Source organism: Liolophura sinensis, chromosome 9 (genome assembly GCF_032854445.1).
Source record: "Liolophura sinensis isolate JHLJ2023 chromosome 9, CUHK_Ljap_v2, whole genome shotgun sequence".
Classification (NCBI taxonomy): Eukaryota; Metazoa; Mollusca; class Polyplacophora; order Chitonida; family Chitonidae; genus Liolophura; species Liolophura sinensis.
The window spans coordinates 16,145,697-16,173,598 of record NC_088303.1 but is presented as its reverse complement, the minus strand read 5'-3'; the positions used below and the strand labels follow the sequence as shown (position 1 = coordinate 16,173,598).

Genomic DNA, 27,902 nt, shown 5'->3' with positions numbered 1-27,902 from the left:
CTTTCACCAGTAAACGAGTTCGCTTTTTGTATGTATCCACAACCGGAGCCATTTTGACTCGATGTTGATAACGCATCGCATGTGTTTGTGACTTATGCCGCGAAAAGATCGTGAAATGAAATCCAGTCTTTCGCGATGATCGAAAAATATTGCTCTTTAGATCAAATGGTAAATGATTACATTATTATTTTGTTCACAAATGAAGTGGTGCTACATGCAAGAGTTGAAGACAGCTTGCGGGTATTTTGCAAGGAGTCGTTCAGTGTAGTATTAGTACAACAACGACACATTTATTCTCTTGGCATGGAAAATTAATCCAAATTTTCAAGATCGAGTACCTTGTGCATTTTTTTAGTGGTAAAAAGATCTTCAGTTTTCAGCGCAGAGAATCATGAGCAGTAGAATTCTCTGAACACTTCGCTTTTCATCCATCATGGCGTGTTTGCGTACACTCGGTCAAGATCATTTGCTAGATCAAGATTTTTCTAACTACTGCTATGTTTTTGATTTGTAAAGATGATGTCACGTTGTAGAGTGGTGTCAATTCGTTTCTGAAGGACGAGGAAAATCTATAAAGCGGGCCTGCAAAAAGGTCATCAACAGTGTCTTTACAACCGGTGCTAGTTTTTGGCATTGATTTACTTCCAAGTTGATTTGAACTGACTTCAGGAGGGAAAATCTTTGGTGGAAATAAGTCATTATGGTTAAATCATAGTTTAGCAAGTTACATATAGAATGAAAAAAAAAAAAAAATTAAAATGATAACCTTTTTCAGTCACAAGGACACAGGAACTGCTGGTTCAAAGCCAGCCTTAGACAGGGAATTTGCATGTTCACCAGCTTTCATTTAGTATGAGATCATGTTGATATTAAGCAGGAAGATCCCTTATCTTCTACTAAAATGGCATGCATATATGTACATATGTGATTGTTGGGTTACCTACATCACTGACATTTACTCTACCTGTAAAGTTGACTGCTATCATATAAATGAAAAATTCTTGAGTGTGATATTAAACATCAGTCAATCAGTCATTGCCCTGTTACATTTAAGGGCCTGAATTTTGCAAGTAGTTAGAAGAATCTAAATTGAGTTATGGGAATGCAGAGAATCCAGTTTCAGAGCCTGGGGAAATGCATATTTCAGATAGTGTATGTTTCATCTGACTGATCTTGAACAAAATCAAAGCCTTCTGTCAAGTTTTGCTCCCACATATAATGGCCATACTTCGTACCTGTGAACTCAGTGGATTGGCAAGTTGCAATTGGAAGCTTAGCATTGTTACCAGTCAGTGATCAGAATTCACACTGCAATGACACAACATATCAAAATGGCAACAGAGCCAAATGTGGTAACATATATGTCGTTATTGTACAACAGTACGCTAGGGAAGACATCACATAACAGTTACAGGTACCCTTGGCAGAGTTAAAGACCATTGAATAGTCTTTCAGGAGTGTTTATGTTAGGAATTTATAAGATTTTGAATACTGACTGACACGAGAATCAAGTTAGATTCTTGTAAATTGTGAATTTGTAGGCAAATCGATTTGTAAATTCATGTCACAATTCAGGTCCTGCATTTTAACACAAGTTATGTAATTTAGGCTGTGTTGAAAGTCCTTGAAATATGTTCACATATGTTCCTATGATTATTTTTTTAAACTAAAGATCCTAAGTGTAGTTGAGTGGAACAAAGGATTGTTTCTGACTGTTGACTGGCTCAAGCTCCAGGGATTTTCACATCTCATGGGTCTGCAATTATTGCGACAATAAAGCTGAGAATGCCTGTGAAGTGGGCCTCCATGTGAAAAAAAAAAGAGATGAAAGAATTACTGTGCATAGTTTAATATATGATATTGTTGTGAACATTTCAGAACTGACGTTTGGCCCTCGCCATAGTTCACAGTGTGCAGTGTGTCATGATGCAGGCTGTACAGATGATGAACATGATGAGAGGGCCTCCACCGGGCCCTCGAGGACCCCCACCCCGGGGTCCCATGGTGGCAGGCCCACGTGGCTCCCCGGGACAGATGGGACAAGGGCCACGGTCCTACTACAATCCCAGAATGCCTCTCCAGCAACAGAACAGGGCGCCAGGAAATTACGGTTATCGTCAAAGAATGGAAGCCAGCCAAAACCTGATGTTTGATGGCAAGAGAATGCGAAAAGCTGTCCACAGGAAAACTGTAGATTATAACTCATCTGTGATAAAATACTTAGAGGTAAGTGTGAAATTACTGTTCTTTTAAAGTTCATTTATTTCATTGTACTTTGTATAAATATAGTTTAACATTAATACCATTGTTATGTTGTCCAACATGTTCTTGGTTATGGGGTGAAATGACCAGCCAGTGACAATGTGACTAAACTTCACTGTGAGAATAAAATAAATTAGGGGATGTTGAAGTATTTATGGTTAACTATCTTTTGTCTGATTTTGTGTCTTCGTAGAATCGTGTATGGCAAAGAGATTTTCGAGACGCAAGACAAATCCAGCCAGACCGACTTTATACATTAGAGGTGAGTGAGAAGTCCTCACAGTTAGACACTTTGCAAGTCAGTTGTAACAAGCAGTGACTGTTCTACTTCGTTAAACCTTAGCACTTGTATTTTTACCTTGGTGATGCTTTGGATGCCCCAGGTCCTGAATACGAGTAGTACTGTACACAATTCCATAGACATGAAATGAGATGGTACCTAGGATTGTTAACTCTCAAACGGGTATATAGGTATCAACCCTTCAGATAAATTGGATTTTATCTTATAAATGATAGGCCACCATTGTGTAGGTGAAATATTCTCGAGTACGGTATTAAACAGCAACCAAATAAATAGATATATATATATAAATGATGGTATGAGTGGCACGTGTAGCTCTCACTGTGAGTGATGTTGCTAGGTATTTATCCTGGGTGTCTGACATAATATAATCTGAAAGCCACAGTAAACTTGTGTCCATGGGCTGCATGCAATTTTATTTCACATGGCTATTAATTTAATGTTCAGAACACTTGGGTGGCCTAGTAGTTGAGTGTCCACCTCGAAGTCAGGAGATCTGGGGTCAATCCATGGGGAGGATCGTAATTGTTGTTGCCTCACTTGGCGCTCAGTGCTGGGAGGCTAGAGCAAGGAAACAATACTAGTCGGCCCTGTGTCAGTATAAGGTGACCGGGTGGGGTGTCATGTTTGTGGTCTTCAGCATGATACTTCGGTGTCAATGTTCATCATCTGCTAAACAGTGTTAATCTGTCACAGTGTTAATTCCGTTTTACAATTTCATGTCCTCTTTCAGCTCGTTCCGCCGTCATGTATGTTAAGTAACCCGATGAATGCTGTGACAACTAAATTTGTCAGAACTTCAACAAATAAATTCCGGTGTCCAATCTTTGTGCTCACGGTAGGTTCAATGACACATTATGCAGTGATTTTGTTAGCAACCCAATTCCATTGAGATTAAGACACTTAAAATTACAAAATTTTAATGAATACAGAACCAAAGTGGATGTAAGTATATTGATGGAATAAATATTTATTGCATGTGTTGTTTCAAAATCCGGATTTATGAAAATTGCTTTCAGTGCCAGAAATACCCGCAGAACCTGTAGCCTGATTAAAAAAAAACAAACTAGTTTATTGTGGGCTTCCCCAGAATTACCACTCTTGTCATACAACAGTATTTATGATGTACTAGGAGGTGTGACCTTGTCTGCTGAAGATTCTATTCATAAGTTATGTTGTGACAAGAGAATGTAGTAAACTGATGACATAGCCGTTTAGAGTTATTAAATGTTGACAGGTCAGTGGTTTTGAACTACTCAGCTAAATTATAATGTACCCATTCCACAGAGCTGGCCCAAACTGGTTGTTGTATTTCATTAGGTCTTTCAATGAATTTCCTGTCTATATAGGTGATACCTGGTCTTCCCAAATCAGTTTACAAAACTAAAAGTTGCTAATTTTAATACTAGTTTTCCCTAGAACAGAATTTTAATATCGATCAAAAGGTCTCGGTTTCAGAAAGCCTCATGCAAAGCAAGGCATAGTGTTTTCATAATTAGGGAGTGCATTGTAAAAATGTGTTTATATAACACAGTTATGTGGCATTTGTGAGAGAGTGACCTCAGTGGAAGAAATTCAATGGGCTCTGTTGCATTTCAAGACCTTCACTGTGGACTTCCACAGGCCTTGAGACAAAATTAAGACACTGATAACAAAGCAGATCACAGTATAGATTGGTGTATTTACTGAAGTTTTTTTTTTTTTTTGTTTCCAGTGGACACCGGAAGGACGTAGATTAGTCACAGGGGCTTCTAGTGGTGAATTCACTCTCTGGAATGGTCTCACCTTTAACTTTGAAACAATCTTACAGGTAATTTCTGTAATCCATATAAATTGCAATTTTCCTACAACATTCCCTGATTGTTATCTAAAGAGCTGTGTTAAATCTAGGATAAACATGTAACATCATTTGTGAAGAGGACATCTTTCCTGAACAATTAATCAAATGCTTTTCCAAAAGTGCAACTGAAAAACACGAAACCTAAAGATTCTGTGAACAAACTAGATTCATATTTTCAAATAACGACTTACCTGGGCTGTGCTCGGTTTTCTACCACCATAATGCTGGCTGATGTCGTACAAGTGAAATATTCTGGAGTTTGGCGTAAAACACCAGATAAATAAATCAAATAAAGATGCAGTCACAAATTCTTTGGTTTAATGGTAGGAAGATATTACAAATGGCCGAAAATATTGTTTTTAGTTCTCACAAGAACAGTACTTGTGATATTCAAACCTCATTGTGTAGTTAAGCATTCTCTTTATTACAAGATGGTTTCCTCCCACCAATATGTTGGTCTCTTGACATAGAAGTGAAGTATTTTTGAGTATACCGTATAATACCAAGCTTGAAATGGATTTGATTGTCTACACTATTTAACCCATATAACTGAAGCCCTCAAAAACAAGATCTAATTTTGGAAAGCAGTTCATACTATCTTAATCCTTATTGTTTAAGACACAAAACTTTTTACTCTGGTGTAGCTCTTTAATTATGTGGTAAGAATTTCATGCTTTCCCTTGGCATTTACATGTATGTGAAGAATGCTGTGGTCAAGTGGGGCATTTGCATAGTAATTCACACGATTTCCCTGATCAGGTACTCTCCTTTTCCACCAGATACAGTTTTCGTGTGGTTTTGTATTCATTCATAAAGCTGTTAAATACTTATCAAGTGTCATTGTTGACATAAGGAAAACATAGATGACTCCTGTCTGACAGTAAGCTACACACTGCATCGGTGAATGCATAATACAGGGAACAGTGTTGTCTGTTCACGGTCCATGAATAAATGTAACAAATCAACTTGCAAATATATGCAAACTTGCAAAGCCCTTTTTGACAAGTATCTGTCCTTAAGCTCCCATAAACTGCAGGGGCAAGTTTTCCAAGCCTCATGCATGTGGTGTTTTGTCATGCTAGACATGGTTAGAAGTGTTAGACAAGTACAATCTCCAGACATTCCCGATTTCATAAAATGACGATCATAAACTATGTGGAAATTGATACCCATTTATACCAGTTTCATATTGCAACAATTGTAAACATTGTGTTAACAAAAGGCTAAATCTGTTCCTACTCACATTTTGTGGGAACTCAGTCACGTGTGTGTAAGTCTTACAGGTAATTGACAGCTTACAGAATTCCACATTGGCCAATTAGACGAACTTATTTTCATTGAACTGCACCTTGGAAAAAAAAAACAGTCAAGACAATTGTGAAATCTCCTTCCAAATCTAGACTAGCAGATGGTGGCTCCAAATTTTCATACTGTCAGGCGTCATGTGCCTAGTGAAGCGTCTTTGCACTTTAATTTGGGTTTGTTACTAAACCATTCAAGAAAAGCCATTATTAAGTCATGTGCCAGTATAGATGTATAACAATGTTATCCACAACACTTACATGTAATCTGTTTACCGCGGGTAGAATTCAAACCAATTACCAAAAAAACAGCTGGTCAGATCGGGTCTCTGCTGTGATTTTAACATTGTTGAAACTACAAAGGCTACACCCAGAGCTGAGTGAAGTTGCGATTTGCATATCAGTACAGCTCGACTGTTTATATTTGAATGCACTCAGTCAGTTTTAGATTGACCCTTTCTCTCCAAAATTTCCACTCCAAGAATGGTATTGCTGGATTGTGAAGATCAAGACATATGTAAACAAAGTGGGTTTTCTTATGAGAAACCCATATGTAATGCTGAGTAATTTCTGTAAGTCAGAGCAGCACAGTGGGTCATTTTTAACAATGTTGCACGTTGCATAATGAAATGACAAAAAAAAAACAAAATTCTTCCAAACCTCCCAAAATAAGAGCTTAAGTCTGATCAGATATAGCGGGTCGATCAGGTTACTCGCAACCGACCACTAATTTTACCTCACATTGCATCGGCTCACATGATATCAAGAACAAGGAAGGTCTGAGTAGAAATTTAGTGTCTCATTACCATGTCCACTGTGCCTACACGAAGTTTGTTGGTTTTGCTGCTCAAACTCTTACAGATGAACTTCTGTAATAAATGGTGTTGTGTAGTAGGATATCATAGTGTTTCACAGTTTGTCGTTGCCCGTATTGAACAATGATAGTACACAATAGACAATGTGGCTCGGGAAATCACCTGAGCGAAGGGGCCTACATTTTTGCCCTGTGTGTATTACTTAGACCGACCCCTTAAAGTCTGCTCCACCCCTTCACTGGCGAGAGTGTATCCATGCACATCGCAAGCCAGATGAAACTGCCAACTTTCTATATTGTCTGTAGTTATATGGGTGAGAACCATCAACTATCCTGGCATTGTCAACTTTCCCTTCAAGCATTTCGATCATGAGTGCTGCTTAGCTGGTCAAAAAGCTCAACGAATTATCGTAAATGGATATTTACCTGTGGATGCCCATGGGTTTCCCCCGAGCTCTGCCTGGTTTTCCTACCATAATGATGGCCGCCATCCTGTAAGGGAAATATTCTTAAGTATGGCGTAAAACACATGTAAAACAAATAAATAAATGGATATTTACTATTCCAGGATGAGGTGCAAGTTGTGTACCTGTCCAAAACTTTCTCCTCCTGTGCATTCCTATGAACACATCAATCTCGAGAGCTAAAAATCATGCTCCTTTCAAACAAATACTAATGGTCGACTGTGATTGTATGGCCTTTAGCACAGTACTTGACAGTATTTGTATGCCTTTGTTTCAGGCCCATGACACTTCAGTGCGAGCAATGCAGTGGAGCCACAATGACATGTGGATGGTGACAGCAGATCACGCAGGCTTTATAAAGTACTGGCAGACTAACATGAATAACGTGAAGATGTACCAGGGCCACAAGGAAGCAGTTCGCGGGATAAGGTGGGCAAAGAGACACAACTCTGGTCTCCCAACCTCAAAATCACCACGCTGTAGGCCTGTGCAGTTCTTGTTGAGGACCAATAGCTCGGGTGTTTTCGTAGATGTTGACAAATGTTGGGGCATCAGTTTCTGTTACAATGTTAATTTTTGTAGTATTTATCATGTTGAAATTTATAATCTTAAAATTTTTTACATTTCTACTGCACAATAATAAAAGTAATTCAAAAGTAAGATCAATTCTAAATTTTGAATCAGGAGTATTTCTGCAGTGTTGGTGGTGCTGAGATTCTGTCAACAGTTGCGCTAACACTTGTTGTGTTGTCTGGTTATTGAATTGGGAAATTTTATGTTTCCATATCTGTGTGCCATAAAATAAAAAAGGACATGGTAGAGAAATAAAGGTGTACATGTACCATATTGGTATCATAATAAAGGCTATTAATAAAGTTCAAGGGTCTGAATAAAGTTGAAGATATCATTGGGTTTGAAGGTGCTCAATAAACTTGAATGCATGCAATAAAATTGAGGGTCATGAATAAAGATGCATGAACCATGAAAGTTCTTGAAAACCAAATTCAAGGTGGTCAGACAGACTCCGTGAAGAAGGTGCTGAATGAAGAATATTTAATGATGCTAGAAACAGTGGGTATGAAAGCTGAAGGCTTTCGAAGAATGTGCGTAATGATTTGCGTTATTGACATGTAGTTGGTTCGTAATTTGGGGAAATAAAGAGTTTGTGTGATAGAGCATTTTGACATTGTTTGTAAAGGACCTTAAAAACTGTGAAAAAAGCTGAAATTTGAAAGCGACTTTACCAGGCCATAAAATCTTTATGAACCCTGTTTTGATGATAGTTACCATGGATGTTTTGTGCTTGTCAGGTATATATGGCTTTAATATCTACGAGAAAACAGTAACCTTGAAAAGTTCAGACAGTGACTTTTTACATTCAAAGCTTTAATGTATTCTACAGCACACAAGGTTACATGTAGTATGTGACCTGAAAAACCTTGAAAACCTTCGAAAATTAAAATTAAAATTCCAGGCACAGTAAATCTTTGAAAAATTAACCGGATCCTTCAAAAGCACTTGAAAGTGACAGACTGAGCGCAATTCCAAAGTAATGTTTTCGTACTCTTCAGTATGAGTTGTGCTCCTGCAGTAATGTTCTATTCTAATTTTGCCAGTTGTTGGTTAAGTTTATGCCTGCATGGAAAAAGTGACAAACTTTGTTGCTAAGTTTCTAGCCCTGGAGAAGTGTATAACCAAGATGTCAGTTTCACTTTCTACTTTGTAGGTGAGAAATGATGAGCTATGTAGGCTGTGAAAAAATTGTTTGAATATTATTATAATATTAGCCTCAAGAGACCTTAAAAAGTCCTTCAGCTTACACTTACAAAATGTCTTGATAAAATATACTGTGTGTTGATTATATTGGGTAGCAAACCTACGCTGTCAATGGTTGGCTGAGAGCCTAATGTCCACAGTCTAGTTCAAAGTTCCAGGTTGGAGTTTCATGCAGTTACCAGGTTGTATTTATAGTTAAAGGTTTGAATCTAGGGAAGGGTTTGTGTTTGTTAATCACTGATAACCAGGTATTCCCATTCAAGGTTTTCATGTGCTGTAGGATGAAGCTTTTAACTCTCAAAAAGTTTGGAAAATGGCAGTTAAGCATTGGAATGGTAGACTTGTTCAAAATCGCCCAATAATATTATTGTTTCCTTAATATATGGAAATGAATTCACATTTTGCAATAACATTTTCTTGATAGAGAAAAAAGTGGAAAGGATTCTTAGATGCTTCTGATTCTCATTTAAATCTCTTCAAATAATCAAAACCAGTAAAACAATATCAAGAGTATCTAACAGAGTCTTGGCCTCCAATATACATAAGCAAATATGCAGACATATAAATATGGGCCTTTTGAATTTTTGTTATCTTGTAAGAATTATTATTCTTGAATTACAGTTGCACAGTGCACATGTATTTAAGCATAACTAAAACATCTTCCAGCAGCCTGCTGATGGTTGTGGGTTCCCCAGAGCCTGGTTTCCTCCAACAGTAATGAGTACCACATTAAACACCAGTCATATAAATAAATAAAAATAAAATTTCAAGTTATAATTGAGTGGAAATTTGTCGGAAAAAAGACACTTTTTCTGTAAATTTGATGTGGTCAAAGCTTGAAATTAGGTTTTGAAGGATAAATACTGTTTCCTTTCTCATGTAATAGTAGGTGTGGTTAATACAAAAGACATTGTTAATGTGCAATAAGAACATTCACTGCAGTTCGGTGCAAGTTTTGATGGTTACTAAATATTAAATAATCATTATGTAAGGTGTCTAATGAGACACACACATTATCACATGGACAATATCCTATCTTGTTGCAAGTGTAAAGCATTCTGCTAGTTTGGATTCTGTATGCCCAGAGTTTAACAAGCTAAACCCGAATAAAACATAGCCACAAAATACAATGTGACCATAAGGTTAAACTTTCATCATACTACAATACATCTAATACTATATTTGGTCTAGAAATTCATCCCATTTGTAGAGGCAAATAAAGATCAAAGTATTGCTGTTGGTGCTGAAACTTACATTTGTTTTGTCGGACATCATTTTATCTACCAAATGAACCTCAAAACCTATGATCATTGGAACTCGAAGAATCTGACAAAATTAGAAACTTAGTCATGGACAAAATTTTAGGTCTAATCCAGTGATCTCCAAGACTGGCATACATGTACCAAGTTGCATGGTTGTAAAGACTGGCAAAAATTAACCAGACTGCGGTTGTAAAGACTGGCAAAAATTAACCAGATTGCGGTTGTAAAGACTGGAAAAATGTACCAAGTTTTGTGGTTGTAATGACAGGTAAAATGTACCAAACTGTGTGGTTGTGTTTACCTTTGAGGTTTTGATAGCAGTGATATCTGTTCTTTGCTTAAACCTGATTCTCAGGCTCTCAGTTTTGACATCGACTCCGTTTCAAGTTCCTAGAGACAGTGATGTGGATTATTATCTAGTTCTTCAATGAAATTGGGGCTGTTGGCATCTTCAGTTGACATATTTCAGCCAGCTTGGATTTTGAAAGTCTTAGTTGGGATGTTGAATTGCTGCAGTCATCAGGCAGTATTTTCAGGCACTGAGCTATGGCTGTCTGAATATAGGTCGGTCGGTCGGTCTGCATGGTGACCTTCTTGGATTTGCAGTGAAACCATGTATAGTGCTGTTCCGTGGCATGTCTATGGAGAGTTGCATTAACACACTGTTAAGTGACATTGTTGCAAAGGTTAACATTTTCAAATTTTATGGCACCATGCTATGAAACAAAAAAGCAACTATGTTAATCACCCTGATCTGTGCCTAACATTTGCTCACGTAGTAAATATGTATTCTGCGATTCTAATTGGGCATTAGTTTCTGGTTGGTCTGATTTTGATAAATTTTGGGTACACTCGGGTTCATTTCATGAAACCTCGCTTCAAGTTTGCAAACCAGCCAGATCTGAGATTTTTATTGGTTGTTGGTTTCATGCTTCAGTTCACAATTTTTTCGTACAGATTCATTTTGTGGCTCCCTCAAGTCAAGAAGGTTTGCAGATCTAGTGTAGGATATAATTCAGAGAATTTTTTTTTTTTTTTGCAAGTAATTTGCTCTAATGGCATAAATTCTCAAGGAACACTTTCATTTGTCTCTCTGTGGTATGATTTGGCTTGGCAGGTGATTTATTTAGGGATATAGACACCATTTGGTTCAAGTTTATTGAATAGCTATTTTCAAGCTTTCAGTGAAAGATCGCTTTCACTGATTCTTGACATAATATTCATGAATGTTCTGGTTTTGCTACCAGCAAAATGATTTGGGAGGTAATTGAGTTTAAACCTGATAATGCTATTTACCCAGCAACTTTAGCTACAAAATTGCATGAATTTCCCCAAATTTAATGTTTGCTTTCATTTTTGTAGTGTACGTCAAAGAAAAGGAAACCTTTTCCACGTCATAAAGTCATTGAATGAATACTATTCAAGCTGTTTTAAACCGGTGTGTCTGCCCATAGCTCATACAGTGTGCTAGAATGTTAGGAATTGACCGCAGCCTGGGATAAATATAGCGGTGATTTTGTTCCCAGCTATAGCTGCCTCACACTTCATATGAAGATGGATGTGATATTATCTGCCCACCAAAAACACGTATTGGTTCACTACCTAGGTAACATAGCAAGAATTTCTGATCAAAAATGCTTATGAAAATATGTTTGTGGTGATATACGAAAAAACAGTGACTTTGAGGTCAGTGGTTTTGTGGTTGTTGAGCACCTACAAACATTAGAATCGGTATAATTTGAGTGTTTGGTATGAATGATATTGTGGTATGGTTGTAAAGCTGTTACCCAAGTCAGTGAATTTGGGGAAGGCCTTGTTTTGATTCATTTGAAATGTGGCTGTTGCGATTGTTGATGATAGCCATGTTTTCAGTATCCTGCCACCTGTTTATTGTTTCATGGTATACTTTTAAATATTATTCAATAAAGATTTTGATGAGGACTTCAATAAAGTTTATTCACAAGGTATTTTAATAAAGTTTTCTCATCAGGGCTGTCAATAAAGTTTATTCACGAGGTAGTTAACAATGTTTACTCATGTCGCGTTCAGATACTGTGTGGCAGCAAGAAAATGTTGTAAATATTATGTATTTATTTTTCATAGTTGAATAAAACTTTGAATTAATTTATTATAACGTCATTGACTGATATTTGTAATAAAATGTTGATAATTTGAAATTACTAAAATTTTCTCTAATACACAAAGAAATAAAGATTAAAAGAATGTCCATATTTACATTTTATAGATTTGTTTATATTTTATATGTAATATAATGTTTGCAATAAATATTTTTCCCAGCCTAGCAACCCTGTTTTGTTTTATTTTCACCTGTGCAGTTTTTGCCCCACGGACAGTAAATTTTCCACGTGCTCGGATGATGGTACTGTAAGAGTGTGGGATTTCATGCGATGTCACGAAGAAAGAATTTTAAGAGGTATGTTTGTTTTGGCTTCCGCCACTTTGTTCTAGTGGCAGTGCTTCTGCCAGATCACATCACGTGCCGGCCAATCACTGATCGTTCTAGTGACAGTGTTTCTGCCAGATCACATCACATGCCGGCCGATCACTGATCGTTCTAGTGGCAGTGTTTGTGCCAGATCACATCACGTGCCGGCCGATCACTGATCGTTCTAGTGGCAGTGTTACTACCAGATCACATCACGTGGCGGCCAATCACTGATTGTTCTAGTGGCAGTGTTTCTGCCAGATCACATCACGGCCGGCCAATCACTGATCATTCTAGTGGCAGTGTTTGTGCCAGATCACATCACGGCCGGCTAATCACTGATCGTTCTTGTGACAGTGTTTCTACCAGATCACATCACGTGCCGGCCAATCACTGATTGTTCTAGTGACAGTGTTTCTACCAGATCACATCACGTGCCAGCCGATCACTGATCGTTCTAGTGGCAGTGTTTCTGCCAGATCACATCACGGCCGGCCGATCATTGATCGTTCTAGTGGCAGTGTTTCTGCCAGATCACATCACATGCCGGCCGATCACTGATTGTTCTAGTGACAGTGTTTCTGCCAGATCACATCACGTGCCGGCCAATCACTGATCATTCTAGTGACAGTGTTTCTGCCAGATCACATCACATGCCGGCCAATCACTGATTGTTCTAGTGACAGTGATTCTGCCAGATCACATCACGGCCAGCCGATCACTGATCGTTCTAGTGACAGTGTTTCTGCCAGATCACATCACGGCCGGCCAATCACTGATCGTTCTAGTGACAGTGTTTCTGCCAGATCACATCACATGCCGGCCAATCACTGATCGTTCTAGTGACAGTGTTTCTGCCAGATCACATCACGGCCGGCCGATCATTGATCGTTCTAGTGGCAGTGTTTCTACCAGATCACATCACGTGCCGGCCAATCACTGATTGTTCTAGTGGCAGTGTTTCTGCCAGATCACATCACGTGCCGGCCAATCACTGATCGTTCTAGTGACAGTGTTTCTACCAGATCACATCACGGCCGGCCAATCACTGATCATTCTAGTGATAGTGTTTCTGCCAGATCACATCATGGCCGGCTGATCACTGATCGTTCTAGTGACAGTGTTTCTGCCAGATCACATCACATGCCGGCCAATCACTGATCGTTCTAGTGACAGTGTTTCTGCCAGATCACATCACGTGCCGGCCGATCACTGTAGAGGGCTACACTCACATCTCTTGGTCAGTGATGATGGTTGATGGCAATGTCTAACTCTGGATGGATCAACTCTTGGTGGATCAAAGGTATCCTTGTCAGCAAGCTTGTTACTTTGTGTGGTGGTGTGTTTCCAAAGAACACCCAAGTAATACAAATCAAGTAACTGTAAGTTGGACGATTCATAACCAAGAGGCACGTGATGTGGCTTCAGTCCTGGCTGTGGATGGGGACCTTTGTTACAGTAAAGAGTCACAGATGCTAGTGTAGCCAGTGTTTGCTGAAGACCACTTGCCTTTCATCAGTATGGTGTGCATATCTGTATGTCACATGTGCTTCATTTCCACAGTAATTTGCCAAATATGATATTTGCCAAATAATAAAGAATATTGGTGGTTTACCCCAGAATGTATGGTTTCTTCCATCTAAAAAAAATGAGCCTTGTGTAAGTAAGAAATTATATAGTAAGACATTAGACAACAATCAAATCAAAAATAAACACTAGAAGATTGGTAGGTGGCCTGTCATTTGGTCAAAGAGATCACACCGTCAGACACTATTTGAGAAAAAGGTGCAGTGTTGTGGGGTATGGTGTCTGATGTCTCCCCTTCGTATTCCATTGAGGCAGCACTGTAAACATGTATACATTGTTGTAAAAGGACTGTAACGTTGTTGTGGTACCTACATACCATTTGTATGAAAAACACATTACTGATCAGTGATATAGCCTGGTTTAATCACTGATTCCTAAATGTCACAGCTTAAATTTTAGAGCAATGATAGCTGAAGGATGTAATTCATACAGGCCATTCTTTCCTTACGAAATTAATGTCTCCTTGAAGTGGAATATGCAGAAGGGAGATGATACATCCACATGCGGAAAAAGTCATGTGGATTGGTTCTACATTGCAAACAAGAAATGGTTGAAGAATTGCAGTACATGCGCGTATCTTCCATGGCAACCAGTACTGTAGGTATTAAGTCACCATATTAGTTACATGAACATAACACTACGTGTGCTTTGAGAAAGGGGGCCATTTTATATCTCTAAACCATTGGTGTAGACACAGATTTTACCATAGAACATAAATCAAAATCTTTGCGGGTCACTGGGCAATGGTCAAGACTGCCGTGTACTTTTATACAGCTTACATGTACATAAAGGTCTCAGTATCAGTACCCTGTGTGGGCAACGTTTCGAACTCTCAGAGGAGTAATTGGGGACAGGTGTTAAAAGGTAAACCTTTGGCACTTTTTGTCAAAATATTCATCTTCTGAACACACAAGTACGTGTAGATGTGTAGTCTTAAATTTCTTATGTAAATTCACTCTGTGTGCATGTATCATATTTATTACACGCCCATAACAAAGAAATGGGTATACTGTGATCATCCAGTCTGTCAGTAGACACAATTTTGTTCACTCAACTAAAGTACTGCTGCTTCTTCTGTGAAATCCCTATGGTCTATTCTTACACACGCACATTTTTCTCTTTAATATTTACAAAGTTACTCTTTCAAAGTACTCAGAGGTCTCTACCCGTAAACTTGACACTTGGAATTTATTTAGTATGGAATTAATTCTTGGATCAACAACACTTTTTCTTTCTATTTGTACAAGGTCATGGATCTGATGTGAAATGTGTGGACTGGCATCCTCTTAAGGGCATCATTGCCTCAGGCAGCAAGGACAGCCAGCAGCCGGTGAAGCTTTGGGACCCTAAATCGGGCAACAGCCTTGCCACCATGTAAGTACAGGAAACCTTACTCCTTTGCCTCCATAAGATGAAATTCTGAAAAATTCCAGGATTCCATGACAAAGTATGTTGTCTCATTCCATCAGTCCAAAAAAGCTTACCTGTTGTAAAGGAAAATGTTTGCTCTTCATCTTCAAAGTGAGATAAGTTTCTGATTCTGTGCAATAAATCAGTGTTCACGCAAGTCTGACAAGGTTAACAGATTATACGCAAGATCTTCTATTTCTGTAGCGAGCCAATCAGAGTTGACTATATTGTGTATACCACATAGATGAAAGCTGAGTTGTTCTGGTATTGCAGCCACGGCCATAAAAGTACAGTAATGTCGCTGAAGTGGAATCGTAATGGTAACTGGCTGCTGACAGCCTCTCGTGACCACCTTCTGAAGCTATTTGACATCCGAAACATGAAGGAGGAGATGCAGACATTCAAAGGTCACAAAAAAGAGGCGACCGGTAAGAATGTCATAGTTCTTCAGACTGGCAGAAAATTAGATTACCTAATGTTCTGCACATTAAGAGAATGGAAGACTCTTAATGTTTTAGCTCTCTCTGTCTTGTAAGCTTTGTTTGCAATATTTATTTGCAGTAGTTTTGAAAATTTCAGAATTAATTTTACAATGTTGACATTATTTTAATATCCAAATAGGGCTGGGTGCTTATTTTTTCACCCTGTTGAAGATGTAGGCAGATAAGAGTGTAAACAGCTAGCCAGAAAAAAAAACAGAATTTTATCCAAAAAAAACTGCTTGTTTACAATGTATGTAGATGCAGATTTTCCATCCCTGATTTTGTGTTTGTGGCTTGCTTCAGCTGCGGCCTGGCACCCAATCCACGAGAGTCTGTTTGCCAGCGGAGGTTCTGATGGAGCCATCATGTTCTGGCTGGTTGGGTAAGATTCTAAGATACTAGCCCAATATTTCTTACTGAAGGATTCTCAACTATTACTGCTGTTTATTCTCAAGAATATTAACTTTTTGTTGATATGATGGCGGTAATGAAATTGGATAGTTTGGCATGAACCACCGACCATTAACAAGTTATTGACAAACTTTTCCCCATGTGTAATGTTCTGATATACATGCGAACCTGGTTGAAAATGAGAGCATTGTCAGCCACTTATTGTGAATAAGGCCATATGATCAGTGAGATCTACATTTACTCTCGTTGAAGGAAACACTCAGTTTGAGGATAAACACATTCCGCGTTAAGGGTTTAATCATAAACATAATTGTATTGTTCAAGTAGAAAGTGCACATAAATTTCTGCCAATATTGGGAATGACTTGTTCAAGTACTGTGTACTGTTGTTACAGGACTGACAAAGAGGTGGGCGGTATGGAGGAGGCTCATGAGGGGATGGTCTGGACACTGGCCTGGCACCCTCTCGGCCATATCCTCGCCTCTGGCTCTAATGACCATTCCACGTAAGTTACTCTTCTCTACACTGCTCATGATATAAAATGAATTCAGGCCAGACCAGTTTAAATTGTTGTTTTGCGGGCTGAATAAATCTTTTTTCCTTGTCAAAGGTGGGTATAGTCATCAATATGTGTGTGAAACATGGATTATAACAGTAATTTTTCTTGCTGAAAACATATTTACATGATAGGAAAGGAAAGCATTGGAAAAGAAAAATTATAAAAACATCAAGATCAGACCTAATAAAAGGGTAGATTTTCATTTTTATTGTTTATTCCAGTTGTTTTAGTGTTGGTTTTTGTGTAAAACACAAGATAAACTTTGTCTCCTCATGTGGAAAAAAAATTAAAAGAAGAAAAAAATGACCAAAGCAGAAAGCTGCCACACATGCGTGTTTCAAAATTGCACTTTAGCACAGACTAGCATCAAGAACAAGAACATGCCCAACAAAAACAACAACAGTGCTGTGTTCCAATAGAACTTCTCATTACTACAGCTAAACACTTCGGTCATTTGCTCATCTGTCCTAGAGAGTAAAAGCCGAAATGATTATCGCAATGATAATAAAAGCGAAGTTAGTGCATGATCTTTAAAATGCATATAAATCATTTCAAGATTTGTTTATTGCAGTAAATTCTGGACCCGAAATCGCCCTGGGGATATGATGAGGGATAAGTACAACCTGAATACATTGCCTGCAGGGACAGAACAGGAACTGCTGGAATATGGTCAGCTCATAAGTCTGTCTCCTCATTACGTACCTGATCAGTACCTGATCAGTTTGTAGGCCATTCTTCTTTGCTGTGAACCCTCTGTGCTTTCCCTAATTCTTCTAATTTTTAGGACAGATATTAGAAGTGCTGAAAGCAAAGAATTACATTTCTCTCCCAGTTTTTTGGAAACGTAAAGATGTGAATATGTTATGCATTAGATGGACTAACCAGGTGAAAAAAGAAACTAAATATTCCTCCTAAAATTACAGGTATACTGACTGTGCTAAGAAAGAAATTTAATTTTTTGGCTACAATTACATGTATATTGGCTAAAAAAGGGCAGACCAGGTGTCCCAAAATTAGAAGAATTGGGATATCGTGAAAAGACACATTGATCTTTCTTTGTCATGATATTGACCATCCAAAACCTCTGACCGAGTTAAACATTGTCATTGTGATCTAATGGACATCTGAAGGAAGTTGCCATTCATAGCCTGTCTATGATAAATTGAACAAATAGTTGTGAAAATAACTTATTGTTGGTTATTTGTGTAATGTTTTAGATCTGGAGCCTCAAAATGTACCAGCTATTCCAGGTATGGGACTGGAGCATGGCTTACCGGAACACTTGAAGCCAAAAGGTAACGTCTGGTTTTGTCTTCTAATAACCTTTTAAAGCTCTTACTGATGAAGTAAACAATCACATATATAAATGAATATCATTATATTATGGTTCAGAACACTGTGTGTAACACGTTTTCCAGCTGTCCATTTCATGATGTTTACAGTCAAAGCTTTTTTTGTAAATAAGTCATACAACTTATCTGTCCTTGTGTTGTTCCATTCTTTTGCATTTTGACACAACTGATCATTTTATCCACTTGGCTGTATTTTGTAATGTTTTCCCCTGACTGTTAATGTGGACTGTTGTACACATTGGCTGAATACAGCTGTCACTGCATATATTTTGTACTGAGTGATGTATTTGTTACTCTTTCTGTTAGTGACAATTAATAAATGAGAAATTGCAGTAAGAACTTCTGGTTTTCTTTCTACACTTCTCTGCTTGTGTACTGCTTAGATGTTTTATGAGCACATGCATTCCAGCAAGTGCGTGCGATACACTGCAGGAAAGAACAAAAAGAGTACAAATGGCTTTGGATGCCTTTGTCAAAGACAGGAAGCAGTTTCAACATTTCCCATGGACTGTATTTAGTGCTCATCCAGCTGACTTTGGTTTATTCCAACTCCCCATATTTGCGCTCTTCTAACTGACTGTATTTTGCACCCTTCCAAGTGACAGTATTTTTCTTTCTACCAAGTGACAGTATTTTTCTTTCTTCAAGTGACTGTATTTTGCTGCTTTTCAAACTGATCATTTTGCACTCTTCCAAGTGACAGTATTTTCTTTCTTTGACTAATGACTATGAATTGACTATTTTGCACTCTAAAGCTGTCTGTATATCGCATCCCGTCAACTGACTGTATTTTGCTGCTTTTCAACTGATCATTTTGCACTCTTCAAGTGACAGTATTTTCTTTTCTTGACTAATGACTATGAATTGCCTATTTTGCACTCTTAAAGCTGTCTGTATATCGCATCCCGTCAACTGACTGTATTTTGCTGCTTTTCAACTGATCATTTTGCACTCTTCCAAGTGACAGTATTTTCTTTTCTTTGACTAATGACTATGAATTGACTATTTTGCACTCTTAAAGCTGTCTGTATATCGCATCCCGTCAACTGACTGTATTTTGCATACGCAGAGGAAGCTGAGGATAATCTACCGTCAATTCCTGGGCTAAACTGGAGTGAGGATGAAACTTTCTACAAACAACAGGAGCTGGCAAACATGCCCAAAAAGAAGATTCCTTTCTCTCGTCCTGTACCAAGGTCGTTTGAAATGGCCTGGAAGGAAAACCGGCTCCCACCCAAAATGGCGAATCCTCCACCCAAAGAGGACCATCGGCCTGGGCGAAACCAACCACCTCCACCACACCCCAATCATGGCAACCCCAATAACCATGGTAATCCTCAAAACAGGGGTGCTCCTCCCCATGGGTTAGAGGGTATGATGGGCCCTGGACCAGGCCCAGGCCCAAGACCAGGGATGTTTAAAGGTCCTAACCCTCAGTTCCAAGGTCCAGGTAAGGGTAGCTTATTTTGACAAGCTTGAGGTTTGTGGCTTCTCCTCTTTCATGCTCTTCATCAAATGTTGTTCTCGCCACGTCAGGCAGTGTCCAAACTAATACATGTGCGAGCTCATTTTAAAGGAACAAACTGTGAGAATTTTTAGCTCTCCTGTATAGAGTACAGGCGTAACTTATGTTGTACCCTGTGTGTCGAGGCCGCTGTCCAATAATAGAGAAAGCAATGTTAAATAAAATGTTAGGGGTGGTATCTTAAAAAGCACCGCAGGTATTGAGCTTAAGGTTTGAACAGATGTAGAGAATAATAGCAGGAGAGGTCATTCCATCGTTGATTCGGTGTGCACATATTAAATACAGTAAATTAGTGAACTCCTGACTTAGTGTGTGGTGTATAAGAATCAATGTGAAACTAACTGTTAGGGGTAGTATCTGAAAAAGTAGTGCATGTAGTCAGCTCAGGGTTTACACTCATGTAGAACAGAATAGTGTGAGGGGGATATTCCATCCTTGATTCGGTTATTCCATCATTGATTCGGTGTGTACATATTAAGAACCGTAAATTACTGAATTCTTGACTTAGTGTATTGTGTAATAGAATTACTGTTTAGCAAAATGTTAGGGCTGGTATCTTAAAAAGTATTGTATGTACTGACCTGAAGTTTTACATGCATATAAAGTACACTGACGCAAGGGGGCTGTTTCATCGCTGATGCTCTGTGAGCATATTAATTACAGTAAATTATCAAATTCACAGTTTCAGTTCTTTATGCATTGAGCTGAAGTTTTCCATTCATGTGTCTGATACAGGCGAGCTGGTGGGTAGCATAGCTACCAGTTCTAAATTTCTATTAATGTAAGTGAGAAATACAGGAGAGTTGTGCCTTTAAATTTGAGGGGACTTTTTTAATGGACACCTGTCTTTCCACTAAAATGGTTAGAAGCCTCTCACCAATGCGGTCGCTGTGATTTCAAGTCCAGCTCATGCTGGCTTCCTCTCCGGCCGTACGTGGGAAGGTCTTCAGCAACCTGCAGATGGTCGTGGTTCCCTTGCGGATGGTTCCCTTGGGCTGTGCCCGGTTTAACCCACCATAATGCTGGCCACCGTCGTATAAATGAAATATTCTTGAGTATGACGTAAAACATCAATCAAATTAATAAATAAAGAAACAAATATGCTGTTATTGGTTAAAGAGTTGAAACACAAAGCATCATTCATTGGCATTTAAATATTTTAGTCTCATTTCCAAATACATTGACAGTCTTTAAGATGAGCAAAGAAGTTCAGTAAATTTATTTTCAGTGAACTCCCAAATTGATTTTTCTAACACTGGACATATTTGTGTTGTTGTTGCAGGACCTGAAGGGGGACAAAGGCCAGGTCCACCAGGTGAGTCTTTAGCGAAAAATAAATGAATTGAAATGTCTCATTTCACCTGTAAATGATATTGATTCAAAATGATTTTAACCACTGTTATCTCAGTCAAAAAGAATTAATTAAATTGAGGGGACCTCACTAGCTCAGATGATTAAAGCACAGCCATCCTGCCCTTTACCATTGAGTGAGTGAGTGAGTGCATGCGTGCTTGGGGTTTAACGTCATACGTAAAAAATTTTCAGTCATATGATGACGACCTTGACCATTGAGGTCATGCATTTGAATCCAGCTTTTTGCTGCTTCAGCTGTGACGTTGGGTTTGTCTGGTACTTGATAATGGTCAGTGCTTTACTCTGTACACTGCCGGACTTGAGCACACCATGAAGCACCAATCAAATAAGTAGATTATACTGAGTAAGCTGAAAACTAGGGATATTTCATTATCAAGTTGCAAGTCGCCAAATGCCTTACACAGCTTTGATACTGTGATATTTATGTTTTTGCCGTTTGTCTGTTTCTACCAGGTGGTCTCCCACAACAGATGTCTCAGGACCACGATGAACGCAGAGGTACTTACACTTGTACCTCTATACATATTTAGTAATATAATATTTTAATATTATTTTTACTCCCTGCTTGTCTGAGCTGTGAGTTTTTGGGTGTTTCCACTATACATGTATCTACAAATATAGTTTTCACTTTTTACACTCCCAACATTATAGGTGTACATTAGGAATGAAATAATTGAGAAGTAATTTTTGATCAAGAACTGAGCACAAAGCAACAGTTCAGTGTATTTTTAAGTAACACCTGTTCGTCCATTGAATGTGGTTGGAATACTAGACAATACTAGACAAAATTCCAGCAGTGCACAGCTATTATTTGTGTTGATATATTTTAGGTGACCAGAGAATGGGTCCAGGAGGCCAAGGTCAAATGGACCCAAGAGGTCATGGCCAGATGGGACTGGGAGGTCAAGGCCAGATGGGACCAGGAGGCCAAAGTCAGATGGGACCTGGAGGTCAAGGTCAGATGGGTCCAGGTGGCAGAGGTCTAATCGGCCCTGGAGGACCGATGGATCGTGGAGGCCTAAGTCAGATGGGTCCAGGGGGACCAAGAGGCCCGCCCCATCATTCAGGAGGCCCTCCTCCAATGCACCAACAACCTGGCCCTGGTGGGCCTGGACAGATGAGAGGTCCAAACATGGCCCCTGGACAGAGGGGCTCGGAGGATGAAGACCTGCGGAGACGGGATCAAGATTTCCGTCAACCTCCAAACCAAGATCGCTGGCAGCAAAACCCGCAGGACACATTTGGAGGTGGGAATCATTTCAGCACTGTACCTCAGGACAAGGACTTTCGCAGTAGGCCTGAGAGCGATTTTCACCGTGGTGATGAGGACATGAGGTTTGGGGGTCAGGCAGGCCGGCAAAGCAGTGGAAGGGGAGGGAGGGATGGGTGGAATGAGGAGTACAGAGACTTTGATGAGCGCAGGGGTAGGGGTCAGGGTGGAGATGTGCCAGGAAGGGGAGGAGGAGGGATGGGAGCAAGGCAGGACACAGATTATCGCTTTTCTCAACAGACAGCTGGTTTTGATCCCTCTGCAGAGAACTGGGATGGTGACCAAGGTCGTGGCCTACCCAAAAACATGCGAGGCTTCCATCAGGAGGGGGGATTTGATGCCTTCAGCTCAGGTGACCGTGATGAGCGTAGTAACCGGGAACAGTCGCCCCATCAGCGTGGCCCCTCACAGTACAGCCAACCAGATGGCATGAGAAAGAGGACGTATGAGGAGGGTCCAGGCAGGGGCCGCGGAAATTCCACATCAAACCTGTCAAGGGGTGGATCCGGGTCATACCGAGGGCATCACGGGTCTGGCCAGCACTCAGATCACATTGACAGCCACGGCCCAAAGTATGGCCGACACGACTCACCCACAGAGTTTGGAGATCAGTATTCAGGCCACAGCCAGCGGCCCAGCTATGGTCAGTCCAGGGGGAGAGGACGTGGCTCCAGGGGACGGGGAGATTACAGAAGTCCTCGATACAGAGGTGGCTCAGGAAGGGGTGCTCAAAGAGGCCAGTAAAAGACCTGCTTCATGGTATCAAAATTTACAAAACATGCCAGCGTTGTTCTTGGCTAAAGTACGGTGGTTAGACAATGGTTGTAAATGAGACAGAATCACAGTGTGGCCAATCTGAGTTTCTCAGAACAACATACAAAATGTTGTTATATGCTCAGATGAAAACAGAAATTCGATGCAAGCTGTTATGACATATTGTGTAAGTCTTGATTCTGTAATGAAGACTAAGGATATTTAGAGAAACAACTGATAACAACTGTGAAGCCAATTCACCGAAGTGACCGAAGAAAGAATACAGGAAATTGTGCTGAAAGACGTGTCCAAACTTGCTGACGGAAAGTGCTAAGGATCATGTGACCACCCCAAACACTTCTGACATCACTTCCAACACCTTTTGGAATGTTTCACATCAAAGAATGAATATAGGTGTGGCCATTTCACAGCATATTAGTATCCATCATACATGCAGAGTTCTGGAGTCCATATATGGCTGAGGTTGTAAGTATTTTCTACAGCATGTCTCAAAACTGGTAGGGATAAAATTTGCACATCTGTTGCCACACCATTCAAGTTTTCAGCATTTGTGGCTGGAGTTCAAATTTCTTTGGTTTAAAATTGACCAATACATGTACATGGAATTCAGTTTTGAATTCTTTATTTGTCTTCAGAATTCTCCAGTGCTGGGATTATTGGAAAAAACTGTGAACAAGAACTTGTTTGATGAATGAAATCTGCATTGTAAACCTGAACATAAACTCTTGTTAAAATGTTGTGTATTTAACATTAAAAATATCAATAAAAGTGGTTTATTGTTCGGTTATAAAAGGAAGGTCCAGATGGAAAAAAAAAAACAAAACAACTGAAAATGAATAACTTTATAACGACATTGTAAGCCTTGAAACATGGAGATAGTGTAAGGAATGTAATTACAAGTACCTGAGGATATAATCAGCTATTGAAAGCATCGTAATTTGTGTATTTGTAATAACTATTAGTGTGTAAATAAAAAGTCACCCAAGCAATTTGGTCCTGGAAGCTTTAGGGTGGCTTAATGAAGACAGGCATGTAGACTGTTTACCGAGTCAAGACTTGGGGACAGTTCACCAGTTTCCTTCCTCTGATGCACACCCATTGTGTGTACAGCTGTACATGTGTTAGTAATTCTGCTTGCTTTCAATCTCAATTGTATTAATTTTCCTTTTCTAGTGATGCATATGTTAACATGGTTTCTATTTCAAAATCTACAAATTTGAACCTGTGTATAGTTTATGTTTCCTTGTCCCATGGCAATCTTATTTGCGTTTAATTTGTGTTTATTGTGTGAAGTGTGTTAAGTTCTGTTGCATTTTTTAAGTAGTTCAAATGTGTTCAGCGATGGGCAAAATAGGTCAGTTAACCTCTGTCTTAGTAGACATTTTGAATTTTATTTGCCTTTTGTTCTCTGTTCAAATGCCAGTTCAAAGATTTTTATTCCTGCTCCATGGCATGCTCAGGAATCCTAAAATGAATTCTACATGTCAATGGTGCTGAAGCAAGTTGTTCAATAAGTTATTGGCTAATACTGGTCACAAAGCATGTTGGCCAAGGCTTGAGTTCTAGTATGAAGTATTAACTAGTCTAGGTGTAATCTGACAAGTACAAAGCTGGTTTGACAGTCAAATGTAGCTGTTGTCAGCATGAGGACATCTGGGATCAAGGGGCCATAATCCCTCCGAATACAGTCTGTGGTGTTGATGAGCAACTGCCATGTACAATGTAGTTCCATGAGAGTTGTTATTTATAGAAGGGGGTCTCCCACCCAGTATTAGTTTTTACAGAAGTGGTCTTTGTCTTACTGTTTTTTGTTTTACTAGGCCTGTCAAATGTAACACTCGCAATCTGATGTAAATGACAACAGTATTGGTTTATAAATATGGGCCCACAATTCGTGGATTAGGTTAGATTAGTTAGTTCTAACAACATGTTCTAAGAACTGAACCTAAACATCAAACTCTACAGACCGTCCCAAGATACATGTCCCAGAAATACTTCATTAAATACAGAATATCATAAAAATCATCAAAATACGCAATTTCTTCAAATCAGGGATGTTGTCAACAATATGTACATTTTTATCCCAATACTCTTGACTATATTTAATCATTGCTGTTAACGGAGCATAGAAAACTGGCCAGCTAACTCCAGCAAAGCTTGCATGTGTTGTGTTTGGTAACAGTTTCATTCTTGTTATCCCCTCTTGCTGATCTTACACCTTTTCCATGTGTCTGGTTAACTCTCCCAACTTTACACATGGTCAAAACATAAAATCCAACAAGGGGAATATTGATAAATAATTCCGTAGATCCAACACAGCAATTACCTTAACAAGGAAGGTTATAAGAGTTGTGTTCAGGGCATTTTATTCTGATATATTGGTGGAATTAATCTCAAACTTGGTACAAACATTGGCAAACATCAGTGGAGAAGGCTATTGCAAAATTAGCGATTTGTTGCATATTAATTAACTGAACATGGTCATTCAGTCCAATCACATTTTGATTCTTTTTACCCTTATATGCTGACTTTTGTCTTCATTAGACTAATGTTATGTGAATTGCAGGGAGTAAGGCTTTTTTCTCTCCCCTCTAATTTTGTAGTCTGCTATTAACAGTGATAGACAACCAACCAGCAAAAATGTTTGTATCATTCACCCATGTCATGTTTGTGTGTTAAAGGGACACAGACTCAGCACATATTGGCTGACAGTAGAGATAGGCAGCCTTTGTCAAGCTAGTATAAATCTGCCATACCTGAAATTTAGCCTAGGCTAGGCAGAGCTTGGACATGCTTATCAACCACACCAGCCAATCAGAAGATTTTATCTGAGCAGTAAGAAGGAATCAAAAGTATACGCAATGTGATCTAAGTACATGTACGAGCAAAGTATCTGACATGTAAAATTCTCTGCAATTTTCTCTCAAACATGCAGCAGTCTGTAATTTTCAAATGAAAATTTGCTTCTTTTTCTTACCTTTAATTATTGCACTGAACATGAATATATTTATTTTCATCACATCAAGTTCCTGCAACATGTATCTTAGGTCTTGATTTAATCGGGTGTAAGACGCCTCTGGCGTTCATGTGGTAGGGGTAAACTACGTAACATTATTTTCCCTTAATGTACTGTACATATTGTAACAAGATCTTTTTTTGTTTCTTTCATGTTATTAGTGTTGTTCATTTCATTGGCTTCATTTAAGAATTCACAATTGTCAGAGCGAGTATCATCGATTTCTACACCAATTCATGTTGAGTATACCAAGGACTTGCCATCCTGCTATTAAGAGATGTATAGGGGACAGTATCCTGTGTCATACTATGGATCATAAATATATTTCTTATCAAACTGAATCAATGGTGAGCTTTTGTTGTTTCATCTCTCCTTGTGTTACATTTTCCAGTGGCCTAAGCTATATGCTATAAGCCTACTGTAAATCTTCAACTGTGTGGACCTTGAATGCACTTTTTTCACTGGAATTTCTGCATACAGTCCTTATGAAAATGATGCTAAAATGATCTGTTTGTATCACTAATAGATACAAGTATTATAAAACTGTGCCAAGTGTTTCTTTACAACCCATAGTTTCCTTAGAATGTTCAAAACAGTGTTGCAGAGGCTGTTATAAAGGTTGAAGAATTTGGGTACATGTATTTAATTCTAGTCACAGGTGGGAAAGTTCTTTAATAACTTGCCAAAGGGAGGTGGTTTATCCGTTCACTTTTCAGTACTCATAAAGCTGCCCACCATCTTGAGTATGACATTGAACAACAATCACTCATTATACGTTATATTTGATTGGTGATTGACGTTCATCATTGACGAAAATGCATAATGCAGATGGGTTGAGAAATATAAAATATGCCTCAAAAGTAAACAACATTTTGTAATTTGCTTTGGCATATCTATCTTCATGCTCTTTACAACCATACTATTTTATAGCACTTTTCCCTACATCCTTTTACCAATCACAGGCAATATATGACACAGGCAATGGATGTTTTATCTGGCACTGGATTGTATTCTGTAACTGTGGCTGTATGCTAGGACTGTACCAGTGCATTGAGGCTCAGTTCTTACCTTCAGAATAATTTCTGATTTGTGAACAGAAGGGTGTTGTAAAAAGTGGTTTCCAAATACTCTTTTTCCAGATAATCTTATGGTTTCCGTAAGTACACTGTTTTTTTTTTTTGGTATTTACTTCAGTCAAGACATAAAACACAAAAAACCAAGGCATTCAGAGAACACTGGCAGCTCACCTGATTGAGCAGCTCATCAAGCTGCATAATGTTCAGGTCATGTGGTTTGTGACGTCCAAACCAAAATAAAGTAGAATAATTGTCACTGTCATTCACAGATATTATTCTCCAATTAGTGTGAAGATCTTTACCAAACTTGACACCGCCATCGACAGCATCTGATCTCCAGCGAGCTAAAAAAGGCTATGATGCCACATTTCATCACGGTAAGAATGTATTCATTGACTTGACTGGTTTTACTCAAGACTCGGCCAGTTTGTATAGGCGGAGAAAATGTGGCTGAGAGCTAACTTCACCCTTTGGTCTGTTTAAACTCACTATCTGACCCACATGTAACACCTGCACAGTTTGTCACCCATACAGCGAGCTCCAGGTGTTTGCCATTTTGTTCTTCCAACAAGGTGTTCTTCTAACAAATTTCACGCAAAA

General features: G+C 38.9%; 1 protein-coding gene across 1 annotated transcript; it reads left to right on the top strand.

Annotated features, from left to right (window-relative positions):
- Positions 1–52: 52 nt before the first annotated feature.
- LOC135475647 (pre-mRNA 3' end processing protein WDR33-like) lies at positions 53–26,024 on the top strand. The gene is made up of 18 exons (XM_064755579.1): positions 53–168; positions 1,879–2,226; positions 2,456–2,524; positions 3,297–3,401; positions 4,278–4,373; positions 7,260–7,411; positions 12,357–12,454; positions 15,301–15,427; positions 15,737–15,891; positions 16,249–16,327; positions 16,751–16,861; positions 17,487–17,584; positions 18,133–18,210; positions 19,337–19,717; positions 21,075–21,107; positions 21,620–21,664; positions 21,997–23,675; positions 23,846–26,024. Exons 2-17 carry the CDS (start codon positions 1,924–1,926, stop codon positions 23,178–23,180), a joined length of 3,114 nt encoding a protein of 1,037 aa, XP_064611649.1. The 5' UTR covers positions 53–168; positions 1,879–1,923; the 3' UTR covers positions 23,181–23,675; positions 23,846–26,024.
- Positions 26,025–27,902: the final 1,878 nt, after the last annotated feature.

Bases quoted from the DNA above. Each gene is read 5' to 3' on its own strand.
- LOC135475647 (XM_064755579.1), top strand. From the start codon at position 1,924: ATGATGCAGGCTGTACAGATGATGAACATGATGAGAGGGCCTCCACCG. The intron at 18,211-19,336 runs GTAACGTCTGGT...TTGCATACGCAG, and splicing joins GGAACACTTGAAGCCAAAAG to AGGAAGCTGAGGATAATCTA. The intron at 19,718-21,074 runs GTAAGGGTAGCT...TTGTTGTTGCAG, and splicing joins CCCTCAGTTCCAAGGTCCAG to GACCTGAAGGGGGACAAAGG.